Below are 27783 nucleotides of genomic sequence, written 5' to 3' on the forward strand. Positions count from 1 at the left end.
TGAGATTCTTAAAGCCCCTCTGGTCTCAGGAAGCCCTTCTCAATCTCTACCTGCCTCTGGCCACTAACGAGGAGAGGCAGAGGGGACGGCCTTCCCTGCTCATTCCTCCCAACCACACGGGGCGCCAAGTGCCAACATTCTCTTTCAGAAAGCTCTCCCGTACCCCCACAGCCCCTCTTGTTTTTCCACGCACCCGCCCCAACCCAAGGCGCAGGCGCCACCCCTCAGCTTCTCACCCCTCCCAACCAGCGAGCCCGGCGCAAACGACGGAAGCTTGGCGTCCGAGGCTGTGGCGCGCCCAGAGGCAGGCCGCACGGCGATTGGTCAGGTGCGGGTCACGTGATTCCGGTGTCCCCGCACGAGCGTGCGCAGAGTGGGTCTGCGCGCCCGTGACGGAACGACGAGGCGTGGGGGAGCGCGACCTCGCCCGCCCGGCCCGGCCCCCTCCCCTTGGCCTGCCGCTCCGCCCCCGCGGGGCGTCCCGGGCCGCTCGTCCCCTCAGCGGCGGCCGCACGCGGCCCGGGGTCGCCGTGAGTACTCGCGAGGCCGGCCTGTGGGGCGGCCGCCACGGGGACGGGGCGGGGCGGCCGGGCCGCGGGAAGGGTGCGGGGCCCGCCCCGCCTCGGCCGGGGTGGATGAAGTGAGGGTCTTGGACCGGGTGGCTCTGAGGGGCCCTCCTAGGCTTGACAGGCTGCGCTCAAGGCCGGGCGGCTGTCGACACAAATCGGGCGCAGAGCTTCTTCCCCGGGAGGCAGGTGTTGGGTGTCTTTGGCGTCTCCGTAGGAAACCAGAGAAGAGCTGTGACTGCTCTGCTCAGGGAGGCCTCAGGGCCTGCCCTGGAATCGAGGACGGCTGCCAGTGTTTGGGGGCTAACCTCGTCCTTGCTCTCCACGGGGTATACCGGAGATAGCGCTTGCCTTCGAGAATCGCCCCTCCGTGGGTTCTCCCCCGCACTCTTTGTTCAGTGGCCTAGGCTTTCTGCGAAAGGAGCACTTGGTATAGAGAGGAGTAACCCACTTTCCCAGGACTACAAAGCTGGGAGTTAAGCCCAGAGTTTAAACGTTGGGTTCGGAGGCTTTTTTGACTAGGTGAATAGTTGTCCCACCGAGAACCGCCTGTGGACCTAGGGAAAGACCTTTGTGATCCAGACTTGAGGCTTATTTACGTTTGGCCTGTTTCCATGCAAACTGTAAAGCGCTTTGTGTTAGCTGCCCTCATCCAGAGTAAACACTGAGCTGAACAATGCCCTTCCTTGGGCACTCTTCACACAGTCTGTACTTGGCCCAGCTTCTCTTGAAATGTTCCCTCCTTCACCTCATTTGGATAAATCAGATAGATGTTCTTTGCTTAATGCATTAAACAACTACCTTAATCAGTCATAACCACATTACAGGAAAATTGGATGTAATTAGGACCTGTCAAATGTGCTTAAGTCCAGGTTCCGCCATACTGATGCTAAGCAGCTTCCTGGGTCTTCCTACACTTGAGTGTTCTACGTATAACATGAAAGCTGCGAAATAGATCATCTTTTAGGCTTCCTCCTCTTTCAGATGTCTGTGATTCGGTGAACTTCATGACCTCCCCCCCTTCCCCACTCTGTTACTTTTCAAACGCATTCTTTACCTCCAGAGGAATGGGCATTGAGAGTAGAAGATGGGAGTCTCTTTCCCTAAAACACCCTGGTTGGGAAACGATGGTAGTTCCTGACTTGGTTTTCTTCCCTGGACAAGAAAAATTCCCTCTGAACTACCTTTTTCTCCTTGTGATAACAGCAGAAACCGAGCAGCAACAGCCCTTGGAGAGAGACTAAGTTTTTCTTGACTTCTACGGTGACAGAGACCTTGAGAAAGTTGGTACTTCTGGCCTACGCTGCCAACATCCTACCACCCAGCCCAAGACAGCCCACGCTGGACATTAGTGCCTCCCTCTTTATTCCTCTGTGATCATCCAGATCAGCACCTGACTGTTTATTTTCAAATCTCACAAACCCAGTTCAGTCCTCAGATCTTCGTAATTTTGGTTCTCAGCTGCTCTCGAAGGTGAATAGAATCTTGTTTTTTAAAGTCATTTTTGTCTATGTGTAGACATGTTTAGGTTCTTGTATGTATCTCCCCTTTGGTTTGGGTATCCAGCAGACAGTTCATTCATTTATTCATCAGTAAGTACGAGTTGAGGGACTGACAACATAGTAAAGAGCCAGAGCCTCTGCCACCACAGAGCTTATACTTTGGTGGGAGATAAATACAACAAACAAACATTTTGTATGTCAGGGCATTGTGCTGTGGAAAAATATAAAGCAGGTAAGGGGGATGGATAGAGAGTGCTAGTGGATGTGTGTTGAGGTTTTGCTGTTTTATATAGGATGGTCAAGATGACCTTTGAGCAGAGAGCTGAAGGAGTGAAGCAGCAAGCCATATGGATATCTGAAAACCATTCCAAGAAGAGGCAACAGCAGGGACAAAGGCCCTGTGGTGGGAATATACTCGTTATGTTTGAAGAACAGAAGGAGGCAGTTGTGGAGTTTCAGGGACCATTTTCCTGTTCACATTTAGAGTTGATTTTTTAATGAGAGCCCCTGAAAAAGTACAAGAGTAGCCTATGATTTTTTTTTAACTTGTTATGAAGATTTCCAAGTATATGCAAAGGTAGAGCGTAAGAAACCCTCATGTTCCCATCACTCAGATTCATTAGTAATTAATGTTTTGCCATATTTATTTCATCCCCCCCCCCCACATCTATACCCCCCTTTTGGGGCTGGAGTAGTAAATTAAAGTAAATCTCAGCTATCAGGCCATTTTATCTCTAAGAACTTTAATTGTAATTTTCTTTTGCATATTTTTAATGAGTGAGGCAGTGCTGTCAATGAGAGGACAGCTATGGTGTGTGTACTGGCATTGTGCCATATGTCCCCATCCTGGATCAGTTACCAGGCTTAAGTTGGTATTTGAGGAACAGACCACAGGCCCCTAGAGTACACAAGGATTTAGAGCAGTGGTTCTCAAATTTTATCATGTATCAGCATAACAAAGGGCTTGTTAAAACACAGATTACTGGACCCCATCTCTGGAGTTTCTAATTCAGTAGGTCTTAGGGTCTGAGAATTTACATTTTAAACAAGTTCCCAGGTGATACTGATGTTACAGATCCCTAAGCCCACTGTGATCTTCAAACCTAAGGTTCAGTAGAACCGTATTAGAGACCAAGAACACCTCTGCATAAAGTTGGAATAGGTGAGACAGATACGTGCAGTGCCAGGAAGGCCTAGACAGTGGTTCTTAATTTTGCGAAAGCCTAGGGGTTAGTGTGTTTCTGACTGTTTATTCAGATCATTATTGCATTTTTATTTGGGGAATAGGTTCCAAGATGAGACCACTCAGACCATGTCTACCAGGGGATATTCAGTGTTGTTGAGGGCTTTTTAAGTTAGCTTTGATTGTCATGTAAAGGTGTCTAGGGATGTTGATATTTAATAAGAGATGACGATTCCGTTTGAATAAATAGTGGTAAAGATTTCTAAAAGAATCTTGATTCTAATGGGGGTTGGTACTATGAAGAATGTTCCAAAATGAACTAACTAGACAAAGTAGGTAACGTCTTTTCCTGTCACCATCACTTTTGGCTTCAGGGGTTGATACGCATTATGATCTAGAGCAGGGACTTGCCCCAATCCCAACTCTCAAGCTTAAATGGAACAGTAGTGTCTCATGTTTGTATAGTGCTTTCATGGTTCATTATCTTTAAAAAACTATGTGTATAAGTATGTGTACATGCATGCAAGTATGTTTCTATGTGCAAGTGTCTGTATATTTGTCTAATAAAAGTGTGTATCCATAAACATGTGTGCCTGTGTAAATACCATCTAGCTATTAAGTGGTGATGAAACCAACTGTTGTCTACTTTCCACAGGACAGTGACTTGTTATCACCACAACAGCAGAGCCTGCCATCCCCAGCAGATCTACAGTCAGCCCCTGACATCACCCCCTCCCTTGTCTCCCTCTGTGGCCTCCTAAATGCCCATCCCATTGGCCTGGGTTCAGCTGGTGGTATGGAGGGGTGCTGCCTAGCACTGACCTGGGATTGTGTGTGACCCACTGACCCAATGGTGAGAACTGACTTCCCACCTCTCTGACTGCTCATCCAGGGGATAGATGGGACACCTTTTCCTGTTATTCTCCCTCCCACCCTTTTGAAAGGTAGAGTGGTTATCTAAAGTTGAAAGAAGGAGAAGGAGCATGGAGACAGTATTACTTGGTGTGTGTACAGGTGGATTTTCTTCTTGGGAAGGAAGGGGAGTTAAATAAGAGGAAGGGAGTAATAAAAGAGCTTAGGTATGCATGGGAGCTGCTTTGGGGTAATGATCTAGAAGAGGCCAGCTTGTGCTAGGACCTAGGTATGCCCAGGAACCAACATTGATGTTGAAGTCTGCATCCCTACCCCCCTGGCTACCAGAGCCTCAATCAAGAGGGCCAAAATTCCAGTGCCCTGTTTTCCTCCATCCCTCCCAAGGTCAGAGGTAGGCCATGGATATGACCAGATTCAGGAAGAGACTGAAATGCTCCAGAAGAGTGAGGTGAAGGGAGTATAGGGAATAGGGTCTCAGTTGTTCTATCCCAAAGGACCTCCCATTATTTGTGGGAATCTATTTTGTATCCTATCGCCCTCCTGCTCCATGGGATAATAGGGATCCAGCAAAGGGTTGTATCCTTGTTTTTCATCGCTAGGACATCAAAGGCCAGTTCTGGAATGATGATGATTCGGAGGGAGATAATGAATCAGAGGAATTTCTCTATGGAGTTCAGGTGAGATTACAGCCCCTAAGACCCATGTTGGATAGTCTAAATGTGTGCTTCTCTGAATTTACCAAGTAGTGAAAGATTATTCTGGAGCAGACATAAGATGAGGATATGATGTTGGTGCAGTCTGAGCATTGTCTTGCCAGAGCTGATTTCATATTCTTGCTCTTAACCTGGAGCTCATTCCTTTCCCAGAGTAAACTACATTCTCTGTACGTGGAGGCTACCCCATGTGTTCTTGGTTAGAAATAGTGATTTTTTTGACTCTTCACCAGCCAGTAGCTGTCATTTCATTCATCAAGGTCAAAGTTTTAAAAGATATCCTGCCAGTGATTGCTTCATGCCATCATTCCCCAGGGCACAGTCCTGAGCAGGAATGTTGGATTCTTTGCACAGAACCATCTGAGTTAAATTCTGTACTCTTCAGCCTGTTCTGAGTTTTCCTAGAAGGGATACCTAAGTATCCCTGGTCAGGGTCTGAGAGGAAAAGCTGGAAACTTAAGGCTGTGTACTCATTGAGCAAAGCCTGCAATTGGTTCATAGAAGCTTACTAGAGTGGAGATGGAAGGATACTTGTGGCCAAAGATTGGTGGCTAGGGCCACCATCAAGAGCTCCTTCATAAGAGCAGCCTTTTGCTTATATGTACTGCTGCCATTTGATTTTCCTGTTCCTGGTGTTCATGTTCTTTTTATTTTTCATCTCTCTCTTTCCCCCTCTATTTTCCCTCCTCCCAAACCTCCCCACCATTTTTGCTGCTGACTCAGGGGAGCTGTGCGGCTGACCTATATCGACACCCACAGCTTGATGCAGACATTGAAGCCGTGAAGGAGATCTACAGTGAGAACTCTGTATCCATCAGGTGGGACCCCACTTCAGGAGCAAGCCACTTCTTTCTGAGCTGTTAAGAGGCTAAAGGTTTTTTCTTTTTAGGGTATAATAGGGGGTCTGTGGACATGGATAAATTATGAGCTTAGTGACAGGTAGTGGGAATTTCTCAGAATACTTAAGCTTAGCTGACAGTGGTGAGTGGGGAAGTATAGCCATTTTTTTCAGCAGTTTCCTCTATCCTAGATCCCTCTAGGCTGATAGTTTCATCTTTGAGGTAAGAAAGGCTTCTGGCCTGGAGAAAGCCCTGATCATGTAAGTGGCTTGAGGCTGCAGCTAAGTCTAGATACAGAGCTACTTCCCACTCTTCCCTCTCCCCTGGCCCCAGGCTCAGTTCTCCCTCCACCTCAGTCTCTGTTCCCTTCTTTCTCCCTTAATGAGTCTCACCTGTATCTCTGTAGAGAATATGGAACTATCGATGACGTGGACATTGACCTCCACATCAACATCAGCTTCCTCGATGTAAGTGGTGCTAGTACCTGCCAACAACATGTCTAGCTGGACTTGTGGATTTTGTCATGTAGGCCAGGAGTCTTGTTCCTGAGTGCTGCATTTGGAGCACATATTCTTCATCCCTGTCTTTCCTAGACCATCAGCAGACAGTGGTGTGTACTGTCATGTGCATGTGTGTGTCATATAGGGAAAACTTCCAAGTCCATTCCTCTCTGTTGCTAAACTGGAAACTCTCCCTTACTCTTTTAGGAGGAAGTCTCTACAGCCTGGAAAGTCCTCCGAACAGAACCTATTGTGTTGAGGCTGCGATTTTCTCTTTCCCAGTACCTTGATGGACCAGGTAAAGGCAGTGACTTTGGGCAAGTAGGTGCTCTAAGTGTGGTCTAATCCAAAGTCTTAAGTTAACTGAGCCAGAGAAAAGCTAGAATAAGGCTCTTGGGTATATACTGCAGGCCATTGGTGGGGGCTTTTCAGTTTGCTGTCATTCATGCATTCCCTGTCACCTGATAGCCATCCCCTAAAGGCCTTCTTGGTTAATGAAATTGTTTTCTCGGGTCCCAGATATTATTTATTCCTTCCCTTCCCTTCAACGTCCTCATAGAAGTTGAAGTGATTTGAAATGGGTCAGACAGCTCCCCGAATCTACCCTCTGCTTCAGATGTTTTCTTTCTCCATCACTATTGTTTAGAGTACCCTTAGAACCTGAGGAAGCTCATCCACTGAATTGGGGCTTTGGACTCCCAGGAAAATAGAGATATGTACATACTAGGAGCTTTTTCTTCTCTTTGCAGAACCGTCAATTGAGGTTTTCCAGCCATCGAATAAGGAAGGGTTTGGGCTGGGTCTTCAGCTGAAAAAGTAAGAACTTTGATCTTTCTGGTTATGGACATATGAGGGAAAGAGATGGACATACGGATGGACAGGCAGACCCTTGGACGCAGTGTTTCCTCCCCAAAATATCTTTCTGAGATGGGCCTAAGAAAGACTAAAATAAATTTGGAAAGCCAAAATTATGGTTAGGTGGAAGAGCCTCTGGTTCTGGGGTGTCTGGCCTTGAGGTTTCTGGAGGTGAGAGGGGGCTCATCAGTACTTACCATTTAAGGAAAAGTACAACTCTGGAATTAAGGTCTTGGTCTTCATATTTTCTCTTGTGGTTTTCTCAGTGTGGGGCTCTAAGAGCTCAGATAGTTTATGAAATATGTTGAGTGCCTTGGTATACAAAGAGAAATAAATGAATTACAGATTCTACCCTCAGTGAAGTTCCAAATAGAGTCCATTGGATACATGTTCTAATACAAGTGAATATATAAGGTTTAGAAAGAATGTAGAGGAAGGAATGACTCAGTCTGGTGGCGGGTGGAGGGCTATGAGTGAATGAATGAAAGGAAGATGATTCATGTTTTCAAGGATGGGTAAGAGTTGCCCATGCAGACAGATTCTGAGCATGAATAACATTTGCAAGGGCACAGTCAGGTGAAGCAGCCTGTGTGTAGGAAGCTTCAAGTAGTTAAATATTGCTAGGAAAATACAAGGGGAGAGTGTAGGAATTGAAGTCAGAGAAGTAGGAAGGGGTCCAAATCAGAGAGGATCTTGGGCTTTTATTTTCTAGGCAGTGGGAGCATCGAAGGGTTTTAGGCAAAGAGAGGCCATGGTCAGACTGAGTTTTAGAGAAATGATTCCAGTAGCACTGTGTAAAATAGGTAGGAGGGGGTGAGACAAGAGACCAAAAGTCTAGGAGGTTTTTGTAGACATCCAGACATGAGATGATGAGGGCCTGAGCCAAAGTGTGATTATAGGTGAGAATAGAGATGAAAGGTGGACTATAGAGATTTGTGGGGTATAAAATCAGTAAGACTTGAAGATTGATTCAGATATGTTGTGTGTAGTCATAAGAGCCAAAGAATAGTAGAAAATTACTCTTAGGTTTCCAGCCTAGATGTCTGGGTAAATTGTAACACCACTAATTTAAATAGGGGAGGAACAGGTTTATGCGATAAGGATAGATAATTAGTTTCATTTTAAGCATATTTAAAGGTAGCCTTGGGATATTCAAGTGGAGGTACTCAGTACATAGATATGTAACAGAGGTTAGGGTTGAAAATATATTTAGTGTATGGATGGAAATTACAACCAGTTTAGAGTACGAAATTGCTGAGGGAGAACATGGAAAAGAAAATAAGATCAAAGGCAAAACACCCTTTAGCATCCAGACAAAATACCCAAGAAACCAGCAGGGTGGTCAGAGAAAGAAGAAACATTGAAGGTAGGTCAGAAAAGTTGGAGAAGAATAGGAAGAGAATGGTGTCTCAGAAGGCAAGGAGGAGACAAGGAGGGCCAGATGCCGGAGAGGATAAGTAAGAGAACTTAGAGTTTTTGTTAGACTTAGCATGGAGGCAAGAGCAATCATCGTGAGGAAGTGAAGGTAGAAACAAGAATACAGTGACTTGAGAAGTGAGTGGTTGGTAATGAAGTAGATATAGTAAGTGTGGACTGAGATATTTAAGTGAGGATTGGAGGGGAAGGAAATGCAGCTAGATCAGGTATAGGAAGTTGAAACTTCTGTAGACTTTAGGAAAGGAACTGATAGGAGAGGGATATGATTAATGGATCAAGATCCCTAAAGAGGCAAGAAGGGACTGAGATCTAGAACACAAATAGAGATATTAATAGAAGGGTCATCTTGTTTTCAGAGAATGGAGGAATTGAGGTAAGAGTAGAAATAGAAATAGATTTTGTAGTAGGGTTGGAAAATTAAGGGAGCTGGTAACTGATGGCTTCAGTTTTCTCTGTTAAGAAGGAAGAGATTCTCAGCCATAGGTGAAGTTAGGAGGTTGATGAAGGCAGTAAGGATTTGGAATAATAGCTTAAGAGTAATGCCAGAGAGAACTCATCAAAGACACATGAAAGGGTTGGCAAGGCTAGTGGAGGGCCCAGCTCAAATTGGAAGCCATAAGTTTGGGGATGCAATTTTTTTGTTAACAATGTCAGTACCCCTCATGTCCCTACTCCTTTTCTTCACTATTCACAAGGTAGAGGGTGGTATCCAATTGCATCCCACTACCCCTTTCCACTCTCAGTATAGTCATTCTTGGCAATAAATTCCCAGATTCATGGCCGTTGAAGGCTCAGCTTTCAAGCCTTCCACTAAAGGCTAATCATCTCAGAATTGTTCTGGTCTATTAGATTAAGTAATGGAAGTAGGTATTTACCCCGTCAGGTAAAGAGGTTCTCTAGGAGAGTACATTTCCATGGGCTAAGGTCATTATCGCAAGGTCTTCAGACACACATTCCCCCACCACAGCTAGTTTTACCATCCCTGGGTCTGAATTTTAGATTAGTTGCTTTTCATAGTTCTATTTCTTGACCTACTCCCCTGCCTGAGTTTTGTAAAGCCTGTTGTCTTTGATTCCTTAGGATCCTGGGTATGTTCACATCCCAACAATGGAAACATCTCAGCAACGATTTCTTGAAGACCCAGCAAGAAAAGAGGCACAGTTGGTTCAAGGCAAGTGGTACCATCAAGAAGTTCCGAGCCGGCCTCAGCATCTTCTCACCCATCCCCAAGTAAGTGCTCCCCGAGGAGCAGATAATCTCTAATGACCTTAGTCTTGTCTGAGCTCCCACCCCACCTTCTTGATTACTTACACTAATCTATTTGCCCTCTCCCAAGGTCCTCTGAATTCTGCACCTTTAACTATTAACACCGACCTACATAGTCTTGTCCCTTAGGTGTCTTTATCTTTGTACTTCTGACACCAGTATTCATACCTTGTCCTTCATGTAAAACACAGTACCTAGCTCATGGTATGTTTTTGCAGAAATGTATGCTAATTTTTTGTCTTTTCTTTCTTTGAATCTCATCATTATGCCCTCTACTAAGAAGGCAGAGTCTGAGAATAGGTACCAACTCCTTTCTCTCATGAAAGGGCACACTGATTGATTATCTAACTTTTGGAAATAAATACTGTCCATTCTCTGTCTCCAGGCCTACATTGTCCACCCTGGTGCCTTCTGATCTTCCCAAAGGCAAATACAAACCCAGATTTATAGTTTCCCAGGCACTATTGTTGACAGACAGACATCAGGCTTTTTTGGGTTGCAACTACTTATTGCTTAGTACAGTATTCAGCACTTTTCATGTGTATATAAACACGCACACGCCACGCACATACACACACTGAGTAAATTAAACAGGCATCCTGTCCAGGGGAACATTCCCTACCTGGCCTAGCTGCTGTAGAGATTGACCGAGACTTTGCCTCTGCCTGTCCTCCCATGTTCCAATCTGAAGAACACACAAATAATGACATAAAAATCAATTCAGGTTTGTGATTTACTTGTTTTAAAAGTGTTTAAGATCTGGGGCACCTGGGTGGCTCAGTCAGTTAAGCGTCTGACTTTGGCACAGGTCATGACCTCACAGTTCTTGGGTGCCTGGAGCCTGCTTCAGGTTTTGTGTCTCCCTTTTTCTCTCTGCCCCTCCTCCGCTCACACTCTGTCTCTCTTAAAATCTTAAAAATAAATAAACATTTAAAAAAGAAAGTGTTTAAGATCCGGTGTAACTTCCCTCAGATAAGAGTTCTTCTTTGGCTTAGGTAGGTCCCTTCACCCATTCTGGCTTAGGACGCACTTATCTCCAGTGTTCTTCTAGGGCTCATACTGAATCCCAGTTTTATCACTTCCCTTTGCTCTCTGTCCAGGTCTCCCAGTTTCCCGATCATACAGGACTCCATGCTGAAAGGCAAACTGGGTGTACCCGAGCTTCGAGTTGGGCGCCTCATGAACCGTTCTATCTCCTGCACCATGAAGAACCCCAAAGTGGAGGTGTTTGGCTACCCTCCCAGCCCCCAGGCAGGTCTCCTGTGCCCCCAGCACGTGGGCCTCCCTCCCCCAGCACGGACCTCTCCTTTGGTACATGGGCTGGGGAGGGTTTGACTTGGGTGTTAGGAGGGTGGGAATGGAAACGTGGGAGTATAGCTTCTCAAGGTGAGGTGAGACTATGGTTTTTCAGGCATCCTAAATCAAACTTGGTCACTCTACCATAAATGGGTGGAATGGAGAACATTTTTTAAAAGCTGAAAACATCTAAACTGTCTGTCAAGCTTCTTTGATTGTAAGCCATGAAGCAGGGAGTCTGGGCTTGGGCATCTTAAGATGTCATGTGTGATTTTATTAGGTTGTGGTTAGGACTTGGTCATCAACTGCTGTATTAGCCTGTCCACCTACTTTGAAAAAGGTTAAGGATAGGTGAGCCCTTTTCAAGAACCTTTGGCAAAAATTTTTAAAGGTCTTCTCTTCAATTTTGGGATTATTGAGGCTAATCAGAGCTAGGGTGTAGCTACTTCAGGAGAATCTCAGGTGATGAGTGTGAAGTCTGTCTAGGTACCTGCTTCATAGGAGGCTCATAAATTCTGTCTTTTCACTCATCAGGTCAGTGGTCACTGCAAGAATATCCCTACTCTGGAATATGGATTTCTTGTCCAGGTAATTGAGTTCAAAGCTTCATTCCTAAGCCATTCCCTTGTTGTCTGACCCATCTGATCCCTTAACATCTCCCAGCTCCTCAGTCAGCTAACAAATATTTCCTGAGTTGCTCTGCTCCCAGAACTGTAATATGTATTGTGTAGATAGGAGAAAAGAAGGCACAGTTCCCATCCTCAAGAAGCTTACAGCATTATTGGGAAGACAACACTGACAGACCATGTCGATCAAATGATTTTAAGTGCATAGATGTCAAGATAGGAGAGGGATTGGCACTGATTTCCTTATGATCCCCAACATCCTTGCTCAAGTGGTCTTCAGTTTTCCCTAGACCTCTTCCACGGCTCAGCTACTATTAGGTGATTTCCTTTTAAAACCTCTGTATTCCCTGGACCTGCTTTCTTTCATTTTTGCATCTTAATTGTCTTTGTTCATAGCATTCCCCCACGGGCCTTCCTCCCCATATCTGCCTGGTGCAAGGAAGGTTCATTGGTACCTTAACCATAAGATTCTTCTCCAACCATATTAGCTGGAAGTGATATTTCCTCTCACTGAACTCTTAAGATGCTTTTTGTTTTATATGACATCTATGTGCAGTGTACCATATGCTGCCTTGAATTGTAATTAATTTGTATACATGCCACATCTCCCTTGTTGACGTTTAGGGTCTGAGAAGACAATCTTTTTATGTTACCTCATAATCAAAGAGACCATTCACCAAACTGGGTACATAGTAGGCATTCAGTACACCTGAGTGAATAAAAGCCCTTACATGTTCCTTTACCAGCCCAAAAGTATGTGAGATGGGAAGAACTTGATTTATACAAAAGCGTACCTGGTTGAAAAGTCATGTTAAGGCAGAGCGTGGTTTTGTTGTTACTGTTTTTAGTTTTCTTTTCTTTTTTTTTTTTTAAACTAGGCTCTGTACCCAACGTGGGGCTTGAACTTATGACCCCAAGATCAAGAGTCATGTGTCCAATGGAGTCAGCCAGGTGCCCCTAGACAGAGTGTTTTAAAAAATTATTTAGCGTATTTCCATATGAGCTCTAGATTTTTGCTTTCTTCCCAGCACAAGAGTTGTATCTGTGGCTTTGACCAGTGGATAAGCTGATTGTTCTGGGTAGTTGAAATGGCTTCTTAGGCCCCCTGCCATGTGATCATGGGACAATCTTAATTACTACAACTAAGGTTAATAGTTCGGTTAGTACATGTTAATATTTATAAAACACTTTCATGAAAATTTTCTCAGTAATCTCAGTTCCTCTATCAGGTGAATAATATCACTTTATAAATGAAGAAACCAAGGCTCAGGTTAACCAATTTGCCCAAAGTTATATATGCTATTAAGTAGTGTGGCGGGGGTCGGTGGGGGGGGGGGGACAGGATCTTAACTCAGGTCTTCTACCATGGTTGGTCTTATTTTTACTATAATATATAGCTGTAGCTCTAGATTTGGGCCCTCAGTTAAACTAAGTGCAGGGCCCAAGAATAGGTCTGCCTTACGCACAGGGCTGGGAGAGGAGAGAGTAGTTGGAAAAGAAGCTCAAATTGCTTCCCATATCTGTGTCTGCACTTCCAAAAAGACTTAGTAACAATGTCTTCTCTTCCCAGATCATGAAGTATGCAGAGCAGAGGATTCCAACGTTGAATGAGTACTGCGTGGTGTGTGATGAGCAGCATGTCTTCCAGAATGGGTCCATGCTCAAGGTATGGGTCCTAATCTGTGACCCTCTTCCTTAGACCCTTAGTCAAGGCTTTCAATCCTCATCTTTCTTTTATTCCTTTCTTCCTGGGTCTATGGTAAAGGTAGAATTTTGTCCGTAATTCTTGAGACTCTAGAAGTAATTATTTTGCCTCAGAAAACAAATCTCTGCAGTCCTGTTTTGAAATATGAGGCTATATAAATTTTTTTTTAATATTTATTATCACTTCCCCTGTGGTCCTTTTTAAAAAATATTTATTTATTTATTTATTTATTTATTTATTTATTTATTTATTTATTTATTTATTTATTTATTTATTTTGAGAGAAAAAGAGAGCAGGGGTGGTGCAGAGAGAGGGAGGGAGGGAGAATCCCAAGAAGGCTCTGTGCTATCAGTGCAAGGCCGATGTGGGGTTCAATCCCGTGAACCGCAAGATCGTGACCTGAGCTGAAATCAATGATGAGTAAGACGGTCAACGAACTGAGCCACTCAGGAACCCCAAGGATGTATGAATATTATTGCAGATATAATCCCCACCCAACATTTAAAAATAGGGATCAGATATTGAGATATTGGTCAAGATGATTGCATATGAAGCTGTCCTCAAGGACTCCCAAGTCTAGGTGGGTGGACAGACACTGCACTGTCAGTGTGTAGAAGAGATATGAGCAGTGCTGTGGAAACTCACAAGAGAGAGCATCTAACTACCTAGGGAAGTCATGGAAGGCTTCAGAGAGGAGACAGCATTAACTGTGAATCTTACAAGTAAGGCTTTTTAATTAAGACTAATTTATAGTTTTTTCATGACATAGAGGGCCCCAAATTCCTACCTGGTTCTAGAGTTGTCTAAGGTCAGATTTGTCCTTGTCTCCCTATGACACCTTCTTATTGCACACCCTGTGCCACTGTTCTCTGTTTAATATGTCTGTTCAGCCAGCCGTCTGTACTCGTGAGCTGTGTGTTTTCTCCTTCTACACATTGGGAGTCATGTCCGGAGCTGCAGAGGAGGTTGCTACTGGAGCAGAGGTATGGGAGAGGGAAAAGCTGCTGGGGAGCTGGCATCAAGAAAGGCGAGGGGACCTAGCAATGTCACTCCTTGGCAGTTTAACCTCCAGAAATGCTTTCATATGTAAGAGTGTGCACAATACTGTTGTTTGTAATAGCGAAAAAAGAATCAATAGGATTCCATCTATGGGGATTCAGTTAAAGAAATCATGGTATGTCCTTACAGTGGAAATACCATACAGCTATTATTTATGGGTAGAAAATTATAACATATATAAAAAAGAAAAGACAACAGTATGTGCAGTATAGTTCTTCTTTTTAATTGCCTGTTTAATAAGATAACTATTTCCATAGGAAAAATTATCTGCAAGGGTAGACCTCAGACTTAGCAGTAGTACCTGTGAGGAATGAGATTTGTTTGGGGGCAATGGGATGATTTTTATCTTTTTCTTAGTCATTTTTTAAATCATCGTTACTTGAATTTTTATGAACAGCCTGTATTTTCAAATGAAAAAAACATAAACGTGTTTGCTATTAAAAAGAACAGCAGAGAGAATGCTGAGAGCCTCCAACAGGTGGACAGACCTATGCTGGATACTATGTGACTCCCAGCACTGGGAAACCTTTTAGCTTCTGCCTCCTTTCTCTCCTTTCGCCTAAGGTGGTGGATCTGCTGGTGGCCATGTGTAGGGCAGCTTTGGAGTCCCCTAGAAAGAGCATCATCTTTGAGCCTTATCCCTCTGTGGTGGACCCCACTGATCCCAAGACTCTGGCCTTTAACCCCAAGGTATTGTTGCTTGGGAAGAAAGTAATAGAATAGAAATAGAAAAGGAATAGAAACAATAAAAGAGAGTGGGAGGCTATGGGCTGTCATTCTCATGTATATAACAGCTTGGAAGGAGGGACAGAAGGGATGGAACACTTGGTTCTTGGGAACTCTTAAACCCTAAGCTGTGGCTGTTTTAGTGAACAAGTAACTGAGTTTGTTAGAAGGAGGGGAGAAGAATTATTATGTTATACTAGGGAAGAATATAGATTTTGGAGCCTGACAGACCTGGATTCCATTTGAGGTTCTACTGCTCCCTAGCTGAATGGTGTAAGAAAAGTCACTTAACCTTTTGGTACCACAATTTCCTTATCTGTTAAAAGGGGATAATATCTACCTTGCAGATTGTTACAAAAATGAGAAATAACGTATGTAAAGTATTGTACTAGGGTTCTCCGGAGAAACAGAACCAGTAGGAGATATCTATGGAAAGAGATTTATCATACAGAAGTGGTTCATGTAGTTATGAAGGCTGAGAAGCCCAAGGATCTGCATTTAGCAAACTGGAGGCCCAGGAGAGCCAGTGGTATAAATTCCAATCCAAAAGCTGACAGTCTTGAGATCCCCCAAAAGTCGGTTTCTCAGTTCCAGTCCAGTGTTCGGAAAAGACCAGTGCCCTAGCTCCAGCAGTCAGGCAGGGGGAGTTCCCTCTTACTTGGCCTTTTCGTTCTCTTCAGACCTTCAGTTGATTGAGTGAGGCCCACCCAAATGAGGGGAGCACAATCTGCTTTACTCATTCTGATAGAAAAGTCAATCTCATGTAGAAACACCCTCACAGACACACCAAGAGTAATATTTGACAAAATGTTCAGGCACTCCATGACCCATCAGATCAACTCAATTAACCATTGACAAAATTAACCATCACAAGTACCTAGCAGAGTGCCTCATTATGACTCTTATTGCTATGTATCAGGCACTATATTAGTTGTTTACGTATGTTATTTAGTCCTCAGAACGATCTCTGAGTGTAGTGGGAATTTTAATCTTCATTTACACACAGGGTACTGAGGTTCTAAGAGGTTAAGTAACTTACCTTATTACTTCTAGCTGTAAAAGAGAACTAGCATGTGATTCCAGAACTGTCTGACATTAAATCTGTGTTCTTTCCATGACATGCCATACTGTTTCCCTGGGGCCTAGACCTCTTTTGTACATCTGGCCCTCCTTTTCATCACATCTTACTCTCCTCCACTTTTCTTCATCTGGGTCTTCTCTTCCCATTGATTCCCCACAGAAGAAGAATTATGAGCGACTTCAAAAAGCTCTGGATAGTGTGATGTCCATCCGGGAGATGACCCAGGTATTCTGCCCTCTGCCTGTCCTGCTTAAGTGCCCTGTTGTGCTTGGAATCCATGGGAGTGGAATGGAGATTTAGAAATGCTATTCAGATTCCTCACTGAGTTTTCTTTAGTCTTCCCTCTTCAGCCTTCCCAATCCTTGTTCTCTGTTACTCTCTTTTTCACTACGGATGTCTCTCTCAACTTTTACCTTTGCTGCCAATTCCTTCACAAGTTGTTCATATTTAATGTTTTTCCCATAATTCTTAGGGAATTAGAGAAGTGAGGGAAAGACTTCTGCCCAGGGTTGGGAGGGCGAGGAGGGGGCTTGGATGTAAGGAACTAGCCCCAGGGGCCTACATCTTCTGTCCTTCTAGGGGTGGGGCAGCAACATGGAGCAGTGACCATCCTTTGACTCAAGGCTGCCCCTCACCAGACTTCCCCACCCCTCGTCTGCAATCTCTGCATGAATAGACATTCATTTGTACTCACATTTACAGGTGGGCCTCTTCTCAGCAAATCCTATATATCACAGTTCAGATTAACACATAAGATATACCTAGGAGGGATGATTTACTGTCAGAAGGACTCTTTGCTTTATGTAAAGTTTTACCACAGGATTCCTTAGCCTAATCTTTCTGGGACATTGATTTTATTTATTTTTTATTTAAAGTCAACTTTTTAGAGTTGTAGGAATTGCGTAAAATGAGGGAGACCCACCTGCATGTTGTTTTGTAAGCATTTTCAGTCATTTTCATATTTATTTATGAGTCTTCCCAATCTGACTGGGCTCCTTAAGGGTGGGAACCCTATCTCCTCTTGCCTTTGTGTGGCCTCAGTGCCTGCCTTGCCCTGGGCCCTGATTAGTCTGTCAAAAGTGGGAGGGCTCTCACCTCTCCTGGGAGGTAACTTTATAACCTTTGTCTTAACAGGGCTCATATCTAGAAATCAAGAAGCAGATGGACAAGCTGGATCCCTTGGCCCATCCTCTCTTGCAGTGGTAAGTGATGTGAATAGAATGGTTTGTCCTTCAGGGATTGGGGGTGGGGGTGCTGGGGGATATGGAATTAGTCATGGAACCTACACTTCTTTTAGAGCCGGTTCCAGCATCCTTCCTGAGGTTATAGAGATTCTGGCTGTTTTTTCTTGGGGTTTTATTGATATACTTTGCCTTGATAAGAACTCAGAGCTTAGCGGGAGCTCACAAATTCAGACACAATGTCTCAGATTCTCTCTAGGTGTTTCTTGTTTCCCAATAGGTCTTTAAGTACCCTTTGCATGTAGGAGTTCATACTGTTTCAACTAAGTTTTCTGTGCATACAGAGAGGTTTGTCTTCCCCTTCTGCTCCCTATCCCTGTCTCAAGGCCTACCCTGTTGATGTACACTGTCCAGAGCCTTGAGGCACTATTATTATTCCCTTCGAACAAAGATTCTGAACATTCTCTACTGCCCTCCACCCTCTGCCCTCCTTCCCCGATCTTGATTGCTGTTGTTTTCCTGACATAGCTTTCCCTTCTTTTCCTAGTCAGCCATTGACATCAGTACTTTTTCAATACAACATGCTCCCTCTTAGCATCAGGAATGACCAGGCATAGAGTATCCAGGATGGCATCACAAGTAAATGGGTGAAGCACAAAAAACAACAACAACAACAACAACAAAACAAAACTGTATCCACTATATGAGATAATGCTCCCATGTTGAGCTCTCAATGCTTTACGCCTTTGTTCTCTCCTATCCTCTGAGTTCAGCCAAAACAAGCCCAGTCTATCCTTGAATCCTAGGGAAGGTTGTTGTAGTTTCATGTTTCTTTCTCCAGCCCAAACAGTAACTTTCTCTCCATCCCTCCCCATCCTTGAGAGCCCTGAAAGATTCCTCTGAGTCCCAGTTGTGTGTTTCTAAATCCTAAGTATAAGTTGTCACCATGCTAATACAGATACCTGCTTTCTTAATTTACTTACTTATTTATTTATTGTAGCTGATCTTACGTGCTCTTCCTTTTTTTTCTTAATGTTTATTTATTTTTGAGAGTGAGAGCATGAACAGGGGAGGGGCAGAGAGAGGAGGGGGGACAGAAGATCCAAAGTGGGCTCTGCACTGATAGTAGCAGACCTGATGTGGGACTCAAATCCACAGATCATGAGATCATGGCCTGAGCTGAAGTCAGACGCTCAACTGACTGAGCCACCTAGGCACCCACTTTTGTTTTATCCTTTTCTGTTCCTAGACATAGCAGTCTCCCTTTCACCCATCTCTTTTCTTTTATTCATTGTTTACCCAGTAACTCTGGTCAGTAGTTTCCCTTTTACATTTTTATACACAAGCGTTACCACCAATCAGGAATATCTAGATAGTGATCTGGACATTTGACACAATTCCAACAGCCCTGGAATCCTTGCTCGTTCTCCCAGGGGTACAGTAAGACTGTTTCTTTGTTCTGGATGGTCTAATGACACACTCATTCTGTCCATTCCTTTCTTCTCTGTTTTATGCTAGGATCATCTCTAGCAACAGGTCACACATTGTCAAACTACCTCTCAGCAGGGTAAGTGACCATTCTTCTTCTAAATTCTTTAAATTTCTGGTGAGAGACAGGGAGGGGCTCCAGACCAGCTAACCACATTGATCCTAGACTTGCCTCATTGGCTCTATCCATCAACAGTTGTCTTTGGACCTAAGCATATTCTCCTTATTTGGGGTCAGTGCAAGCCTGATTTGCTCCCCATCCCCACCCCTTCCCTCCCTGATCTCCATTTCTTCTCTGTTTTCCTGACCCGACCCCCAACCTGGGCAGCAGCTGAAGTTCATGCACACCTCACACCAGTTCCTCCTGCTGAGCAGCCCTCCTGCCAAGGAGGCTCGGTTCCGGACCGCCAAGAAGCTCTACGGCAGCACCTTTGCCTTCCAGTGAGGAGGGGGGGTTGGGGGTGGGTGGGGCGTGGGGGAATGACAACAAATAATGTAGGGGGGTGGGAGGGCAACTTCACTTGAGGTATATGAGTGTGTGTGACATATGTCCAACCAGTCAGATATTTCTTAATGCTGTTGTGGTAGGCGCTGTAGAGTGTAAAAAGATACATAGGATATGGTCTTTACTCTCAAGCTACTTATGTTGTAGTTGAGGAGAAATGACATTTACACATAAAAAGATGTGGTTGAGGGAACAGATTGGAGGAGATAGATTTGAAAGCTATTTTGAAGGAAATCAGCAATTTACGCTTAATTGAGGAGGAAGAGAGAGAGAAAGTGAGAGAGATATTAAGAAGGGAGTGGTGGTACCTTTTTCTTAAAATAGATGTGAAGTTAGAACTGGCAACCATATTGGGATCAGTGCTCTGTTGGTTGAGTTTGAAATGAATCTGCTTAACTTGAAATATCAGGAGAATAGGCAAATGAAAATACTGAACCAGCAGCTGAGGATTTAGGATGGGACCAGCTGAAGCACAGGAAAAAGAATGGGACTGGAAGTTACAATGGAGAGTTAGCCATACACACGTATATTGCATGCCTGTGACTCTATCCATGTGTGTGTCTGTTGCTAGCTGTATCCCTGTCCATTATCATGTCCTGTGTGGGTGAGAGTGGGTGGGCGTGGCGGTCTTGAAAGTGCTTCTGGGAAACTCATACAACGAAGAGACATGTTTTCTACCCTGCCTTACAGTGGGTCCCACATTGAAAACTGGCATTCGATCCTGCGCAATGGGCTGGTCAATGCATCCTACACCAAACTGCAGGTGAGGCTGTGTGCCTTTCCCTTTCTCTCCACTCCCCTCCCTGCCCCACTCAGTTTTGGGGAAGCCTGCTCTAGAGTACTGAACTGATTTTTGCCTCAGCATCCTCAAATCTAGCCTGCCGTGTGGCTTTCCAAGGAAAGAGGTTGAAATTGTTTGTATAGAATGAATATGGCTGATATATATTTGACCCCAGGCTGTGTTTTTTGGTAGTTTTGGGAATAGGATTATATCAATAGGCAGGAATATGAAATGCTGACTACAGCCACTGTGATGCATTAACCTGTTAGACAAAGGTTTTTAATTTATGTGACTGTTCATTCAGAAAAGTGATGTAAAAGACTTATTTCTTCTCCCTATGGGAATCCAAGGAGTGATTATTGTTTCTCCTCTTGGGTACCTGTTCTATAGTTCATTTTTGGAATCTGCATATGTACCAAAGCCTGGGGAATGGAGTATGGATTCTGAGGGACTGACTAGTGGCTTTGCCACTCCTTACGTTCCAAGACATCAGTATCTAGTAGGGCAAAGAGGTTAACCTGCATCCACTTTTCAGCCAATCAGATTTTCAAGAGTAAATTCCTAGAGTAATCTGAACCAGTGAGAAGGTAATTGGAGGGACAGAGGGCTGGATAAGCCTTGTGGCTGCCTAACATACAGCCATGGGAGGGCCCAGGCTCATATTGCTCATCCTGGTGTTTCCCTGCAAGCTGCATGGAGCAGCCTATGGCAAAGGCATCTACCTGAGCCCCATCTCCAGTATTTCCTTTGGATACTCAGGTAAGAAATACTGTCTGGCCACCTCGGCTCTATTTACATCGCATCCATTTTGTGAATACGTAATCTATGCTGTCTCCTCCTGCTCTATCATGGGTACTTGGTCTGTGTCAGCTCTCTCCCAGTCATAGATACATGGTTTCTTTACCTCCTCTCGTTAGTGATGTAGATTCTTTACACTGTGAGGCCAATTATCTCCCTTTCTGTTAGGAAGTCCTCTTCTCCATAGGGATGGTTTTATTCATTGTAGAGGCTTGGCTCTGAGAATAAGTTAGGAAATAACTGGGAGATTGAAACGAGGCTTTTCATAGACCACATTTTTGGTGTGGGCAATAGCCTGTTGTTTATAGATGGTATATGTACGCGTATGCATGTGAGTTTATATGTGAATACACTTGAATGCTTGAGTATCTTCCATCGGCTTACATTTCTGGAGACATTGTTCTCCCTGTCAACTACCTTTTAAAATTTAAACTGTCTATAATTACATACTATTATAAGAATGGAAGAGAAAGCATTTTATTCCAAAGATAAGGCATGGGTAAGGTCCATTTTCTAGTCAGGAGATGAGTCCAGGTTTGTTTATTCAGAAAATGAATCTGCCTTGGAGCTCTCTCAGTGTTACAGGTTCATGTCTTAGTTGCTTTTTAGTTTTCGTTTGTTCTTGTTCTACACAGTCTCTATATAAAAGGTAACCACCATATATTGCATGTCTACCATATGAAGGAGACAGTGCTATATTCTTTAAAATTTTTTTTAATGTTTATTCACTTTTGAGGGACAGAGACAGAGTGCGAATGGGGAAGGGGCAGAGAGAGAGGGAGACACAGAATCTGAAGCAGGTTCCAGGCTCTGAGCTGTCAGCACAGAGCCCAACGCAGGGCTCGAACTCACAAGCGATGAGATCATGACCTGAGCCGAAGTCAGATGCTCAGCCGACTGAGCCACCCAGATGCCCCTACAGTGCTATATTCTTTATAGATTATTATTTAGTATTATCTGGTAAGTATAATTATTATAAAGATAAGAAAACTTAGATCCAGAATCATAGAACTAGAAAAGTCTTTAAATTTTAAACTACTCTAACAGCAGCAACTAAATCAAAAAACTCACCAAACCCAGATAGTTTTATAAGTGAATCTTAAACCAGGCTTTAACCAAACCAAATTATTAGTTTTATATAAAACTTTCCATAGAATGAAAAAAATGTAGAATTATAAATCATAAAAGGTAAGTAAATTTAACTTTATTAAAACTAAAAACTTCTGTTTACCAGAAGACACCTTAAGAAAGTGAAAAGCTACAAAGCAGAAGACATTTGTAACATATTTAACCACAAAAGATTAGTAATAAAGATATTTTTTTAAGTTTATTTATTTATTTTGAGAGAGAAAGCAAACAGGAGAGGGGGCAGAGAGAGAGGGAGAGAGAGAATCTCAGGCAGGCTCCTCACTGCCAGCACAGAGCCCAACATGGGGCTTGACCTTACCAACAGTGAGATCATGACCTGAGCAGAAACCAGGAGTTGAACGCTTAACTGAGCCACCCAGGTAACCCAAAAATGTATTTTAAAATGCTTAAAAATCAGTAAGAAAAAGACAACCCAGTAGAAAAATAGGCAAATGACACGAACAGACATTTCACTGAAGAAATGACCAAAAAATATGACAAGTTGCTGAACTGCTATTCAAGGAAGTAAAATGAAGACCAAAATGACTACTGTGTGCCACCTATGTGGACTGGCAAAAATTAAGAAATCTGGTAATACCTCTGATGGTCCTAGAAGTTGATTAGCAGGATCTCTTTTATTGTTTATTGGAATATAAATTGGTACAACCACTTTGGAGAACAATTTGGTGTTTAATTTCATAAAGCTGAGAAAATTTATCCCAGTGACCCAGCATTTTCATTCCTGCATGCCCAGAGGTGTACTTGAATGTTCAAAGCAGCAGTGTTTGCAGTAGCAAATCTTGGAAACAACCCAAATGCTCACTACCAGGAGGATGGATAAATACATTTTCATATATTCTCAGAGTGGATTATTATTTAGCAATGAAAATGGATAAACAGTAGTACTTAACTACATGGAAAAACCTTGGTAATGAGCTGAGCTAAAGAAAAAAAAAGGCAAGCCCAGAAGACTAGTGTATAATGTCTTTTTTATATTGTTTAAAAGCAAACAAATATAAACCTTTTGGTGCATGTGTGTTATGTATGTATGATAAAACTAAAAAAATTTCAGGATAGTGGTTACTTCCTGAGGATAAGCAGATAGATAGTTGGGATAGGGTAGGAGCACATTGATATAAATCACTAGTAATGTTTTGGTTCTTGGATTTAGTCTGTAGGTTGGGTCTATAGGTATAGTAGATAATAAATAAATAAATAAATAATAGTGTGTCATGAACCAAACCTAATGAGTAATCCACCCAGGGTAAGTGCCCAGTAAATACCGATTGAATGTGTGAATGAATCTTATTCTGTGTGCTTGGGGTGCAAAGTGGGGTTGGGGTTAGGGTAGTCTTTTTGGCTTTTTTGTCTGGGTTCCTCAGTTTTTATCTTTGTTCCCGCCTGAGCTTCCCTCATTAAGCTCTCATTATTTTCCAAGTAGTGAGATTCTCCTGGTGCCTTGGTGTTCTTGGTGCCCGCAAAATTCTTGCTTCCTGTCTGTTCTCATCCTGTTCTCTCCCTCTCTTCTCTGTCACTGGCTTTTGTTTACTACTGAGTGCCTGAATACCTGTGGAGCCAGGAATCTCTATTGACTCTTTATATTTCTTCATCACTTCAGTCACAGAAAAACATCATAGGACACCATCCTTTTCCTCTTGCAAAGGTCCACTGATTATAAAATGGCATAGGATTTTACTTTTAGAGTTATAGATCATCTCATCCAATCCTTTCTTACTTTATAGTTAGGAAAGCTCATACACAGAAGTTACACACAGCTGTGAGTAGCAGACCTAGGATTGGAATCTAGGCCTCCTAACTTCTGGGCCAGTGTTCTTATTACTATATTGGACTGACAGAGTAGGCTTTGCTTGAATGACTGAGTCTCTGAGGGCCCACAGATATGTGAGAGTCTCTATAATGTGAGATGTGTACAGATGTCCAGTTTATTGTAATTACTCTAGTATTTAACCAATTCCATCTTCTTATATGTTTCCACATACCCTATTCTGCTCTAGTTTTCTCTGTTCTCCCTCAGGGTATCCTTAGTTTTGTGGCACTGCATGCTATCTGGGAGCTGGTATAAATAGAGAGCATCCATTTGGCTAATGGAGCCTCCACTCCAATGACTTGGCCATCGTGTGCGGGTTAAAACAAGGGCCAGGGAGAAAGGAGTTAGTAAACTCCATCTGTGTGTTTAGTTCTGTTTAGAGACTTCTGATAGGTGTATACTCTGGATACAAAGCATCCAGGGATTACTGTAGCCACCACTTTCTCAGTTTCTGGTCTTGGTAAACTATAGAAGATCATTGGGTCAATATGAACAGGACAGCGTGCAACAGGATTGAGATGGGACAAGATTTGGATTGCATCATAAGGGCCATTTGAAAGACCAGCCATAGAAATCAGATTGTTCTTTCTTATCCTTTGGGATAGAACTTGTTCTTTCTTATCCTTTGGGATCACTCCGAATCTTGCACTGAAATACCCAGGATGAGAACGTCATGTTTGGATTCAGAGCTAAACTTACTTAAGGCTAATGGGGAAAGTAGAAATCAAGGGGTGGTAAGTGTCACACCTGTAGGAGGAAGAAATTAAGAGTTTAAGTCTTGCCTTGAGTTTTGTTCAGGCCATATATCTGTCGTGGGACTTTAGTGTGAGTGCATGATGAATTGACAGCCTGAGCAGTGAGGAATGTCAGTCCAGGCATCCCCACTCCTGTACCATGGCTATCACAAAACCAAGAACTGAAGGAGAGTGGGATTTGTAATAGAATGTTCCAAGGTAGAGTGGTGAGATAGGGGCCCTGCTTATGGCCTGTAAGGATAGCATCATTTCCCATCTTCATCCATGTCCTCTCAGACAGACAGGGATGGACACATAGACACACACACACACACATGACTGTGATAAGGGTAGGCCTGTGAGAAAACTGAGTCAAGACTAAAGTCTAGTCACAGGCCAAAAACAGTTGGGAGTAGGGGCACATAAGCACTGTTCCATGTCTAAATAAGAAAAATCCAGAATGGGTCTATAAATGTTATAAATAGGGCTATTCACTGGGGGATAAGGATGGCAGAGGATTTATGGATTTAGACAGGGGGACACTAGAGGGAATTGGCACCACTTCCTCAAGTCTGGGAAGACTTTCTAAAGGAAGCAGGATTCTTCAAGGTTGTTGCCATTGTGGTTACTTGTGGAAAATTATTCATCACTTACCTTCTGTGCTTTCTCTCTTTTCTTTTGAGTGACTCTGCTCATAGTTTTCTATGTAACTTTGAGACTGGAGCAGATCTGACTTGCTCTGCTTGCTTCCTCTTCACTCATTTTGCTCAATCTGGCATTTGATCCAAGGGGTTGATATCACCACTCTCGTGAGCCCCTCATGTGTTCCTCCCCTGTCTTAGAACCTTCTAGTGATTCTTTGATATTCTCAGGATAAACTTCAGTTGTCTTAACATGGCCTATAAGGCCTGCTTGATCTGATCCTGACTCACTGCTTCCACATCATCTGTTGCCGCTCTCCTTCCATTGACTATGCTCCATACAAACAAAGGCACATTGCTTTCTTTCCTCCAGACCTTCTATGTCCTTTTACCTCTGCCAGAACACTTTCCCCCTCTTCATTTAAGTAATTTTTCCCGGCTGTCACTAGGAAGCCTTCTTCAAAACCCTAGGGCAGGCTAGTTCCCCTCCTCTAGCTCACACATTGTTCTAGATTCTCCCCATCACACTTCTTGCCATACTGTGTTGTAATTACTTGTTCTTTGCCTGTAGTATCCACCAGACTAAATTGTGTCAGGGCAGATACCTTGTTTATTTATTTACTACATGTCTAGCTCAGTGCCTGGCACATAGTAGACATTTTAGTAACTATGTGATTGAGGAGTGGGTGACTGAACTGGATTTGTTGTTCTATAACAGGAATGGGAAAAGGACAGCACAGGATGCCCTCCAAGGATGAGCTGGTCCAGAGATATAACAGGATGAATACCATCCCCCAGGTATTATTAGTTGGCACTCCAGTGAGGCAGGCAGAATCCTTCCCCTAGGATAAGTTTAGGCTACAGAGATGGATGGGGAACAAATGGTGGGGGAGGTGAGTAGTTTGAAGATCATTTGAAGGAATCAGATATGTTTGAAGATGAACATGCTTCCAGAGTCCTATGTGGCCTCAGTCATAAGTGTGAAAGCAGAGACTGAGTTTAAATGCAGTGACATGAAAATGTAAAGATCGAAGCTATGGACTCAGCCAGACTAATTATGCAAAAGCAAAATTTGGGGGTGGTGGTGGCTGGGAGACCCAGATATCCTAATCCATACCCCTAGCCACCAGCAGCTAACCTCCTGCCTAGGGAAGCTATAACAGTCCACCTGGCTCTGCTATCCTTCTCTTCCAGACCCGATCCATTCAGTCAAGGTTCCTGCAGAGTCGGAATCTAAACTGTATAGCACTTTGTGAAGGTAGGTGGCTCACCCAGTCCCTGTATTTCTGTGTCCCCAACCTTTATTTCTGGTACAGCTCTGGCACGTGATCCAGCTGAGGGTGTTGTTGACACATTGTCTTCCCTCCCCTGCCCGGACTGTGTGACTTAAGCATTATAATTTCTGGCCCCCTTCTTCCCAGTGATTACATCTAAGGACCTCCAGAAGCATGGGAACATCTGGGTGTGCCCTGTGTCTGACCATGTCTGCACACGGTTCTTCTTTGTGTAAGTCTAGGAGGGACCTTGGGGATTACTCTGAGGAATAAGGGTGGGGGTGTAATGGTATGATTACTGGGAAAGTCTGTTCCTGTCATCTGAGACTTATCCCTGGCTACCTGAGTGGAGCTGGCACTGGAACTTTCCCTGTGGAGGATGGGGATGGGTATATATCTGTTTAGAGGAAATCAGATAAGCTGAATCTCTTCTACCCTAAAGAGTAGCAAGAAAGGGTTTTGACTTTTGGGTTGGAATGGCCACACCTCACATATAGTTCACTGGTTGACGTTATTCTGGTATTCTTCTCCCTCTTATGCTCACACTTGCCCTATCTTTGGCAGATATGAGGATGGTCAGGTGGGCGATGCCAACATTAATACTCAGGACCCCAAGATACAGAAGGAAATCATGCGTGTGATCGGAACTCAGGTTTACACAAACTGAGGGGGCCCCAGCCCTCGTACCACCCCTGTTCCCCCAGGATCCATCTGCCCTCATACAAGGGCTCAGGAGCAGCATGTGAGGCTGCCCTGAGGAATCAAGGGGCCATTACCAAGGGGCAGGAAAAGCATAGAAGAGGCGGCCTTCATGGTGGAGACTGACCCAGGAACCACTCCACATTTGGATGGCCCAGACTGACTCCCTACTCCTGATTTTCCCAGTTGACTTCACCCTGTTTGTAAATAAAACAATAAAATGGAAGGTGCTGTGGACTGGATATGATCACTGTGGTCTGACTAGCCTTGGCCCAGCACCTGCCCCAAGCCCTCAAGTGGGGTGTCAGGTGGGGAGAGTGGAATATCCTGAGGGTTGGAACTAATTATGTTGGGTGGAGTAAAAGCTGAGTCATCTAGTGTAGTGTATGTACCACGGATCTGGCAACATTTTTGTCAATGAACTGGATAAAGAAGTTAGGCAGTTATCACTTATGCAGATGATGCAAACTCAGAAGGATATAGAATACCACTGATGCCT

At 43.7% G+C, this 27783-nt stretch overlaps 1 protein-coding gene across 10 annotated transcripts; it reads left to right on the plus strand.

Moving 5' to 3' along the window:
* The first annotated feature begins 374 nt into the window (after positions 1 to 374).
* PARP6 (poly(ADP-ribose) polymerase family member 6) lies at positions 375 to 27510 on the plus strand. Of its 10 annotated transcripts, none has more exons than XM_045059060.1 (24): positions 375 to 530; positions 1773 to 2039; positions 3907 to 4104; positions 4724 to 4801; positions 5561 to 5655; positions 6083 to 6143; positions 6384 to 6474; positions 6926 to 6992; positions 9549 to 9698; positions 10835 to 11045; positions 11565 to 11618; positions 13227 to 13322; positions 14252 to 14344; positions 14985 to 15110; positions 16387 to 16452; positions 17362 to 17429; positions 18927 to 18975; positions 19225 to 19337; positions 20092 to 20164; positions 20872 to 20941; positions 26030 to 26109; positions 26506 to 26569; positions 26733 to 26817; positions 27150 to 27510. In XM_045059060.1, the coding sequence occupies exons 3-24, from the start codon at positions 4102 to 4104 to the stop codon at positions 27250 to 27252; spliced, it is 1896 nt and encodes a 631-aa protein (XP_044914995.1). In that variant the 5' UTR covers positions 375 to 530; positions 1773 to 2039; positions 3907 to 4101; the 3' UTR covers positions 27253 to 27510. The 10 variants fall into 10 exon arrangements, 9 of the variants coding, with proteins under 9 accessions (XP_044914995.1, XP_044914996.1, XP_006932469.1 ...); XM_045059061.1 differs by having other exon boundaries at positions 376 to 530; positions 1776 to 2039; XM_006932407.4 differs by lacking the exon at positions 375 to 530 and having other exon boundaries at positions 758 to 2039.
* The last annotated feature ends 273 nt before the right edge of the window (positions 27511 to 27783 follow it).

Source organism: Felis catus, chromosome B3 (assembly GCF_018350175.1).
Source record: "Felis catus isolate Fca126 chromosome B3, F.catus_Fca126_mat1.0, whole genome shotgun sequence".
NCBI classification, from domain to species: Eukaryota; Metazoa; Chordata; class Mammalia; order Carnivora; family Felidae; genus Felis; species Felis catus.

Coding starts and splice junctions, on each gene's coding strand:
- PARP6 (XM_045059060.1), top strand. Junction 11,619..13,226: donor AATATGGATTTCTTGTCCAG/GTAATTGAGTTC, acceptor TTCTCTTCCCAG/ATCATGAAGTATGCAGAGCA. Junction 19,338..20,091: donor GGCAGCACCTTTGCCTTCCA/GTGAGGAGGGGG, acceptor CCTGCCTTACAG/TGGGTCCCACATTGAAAACT.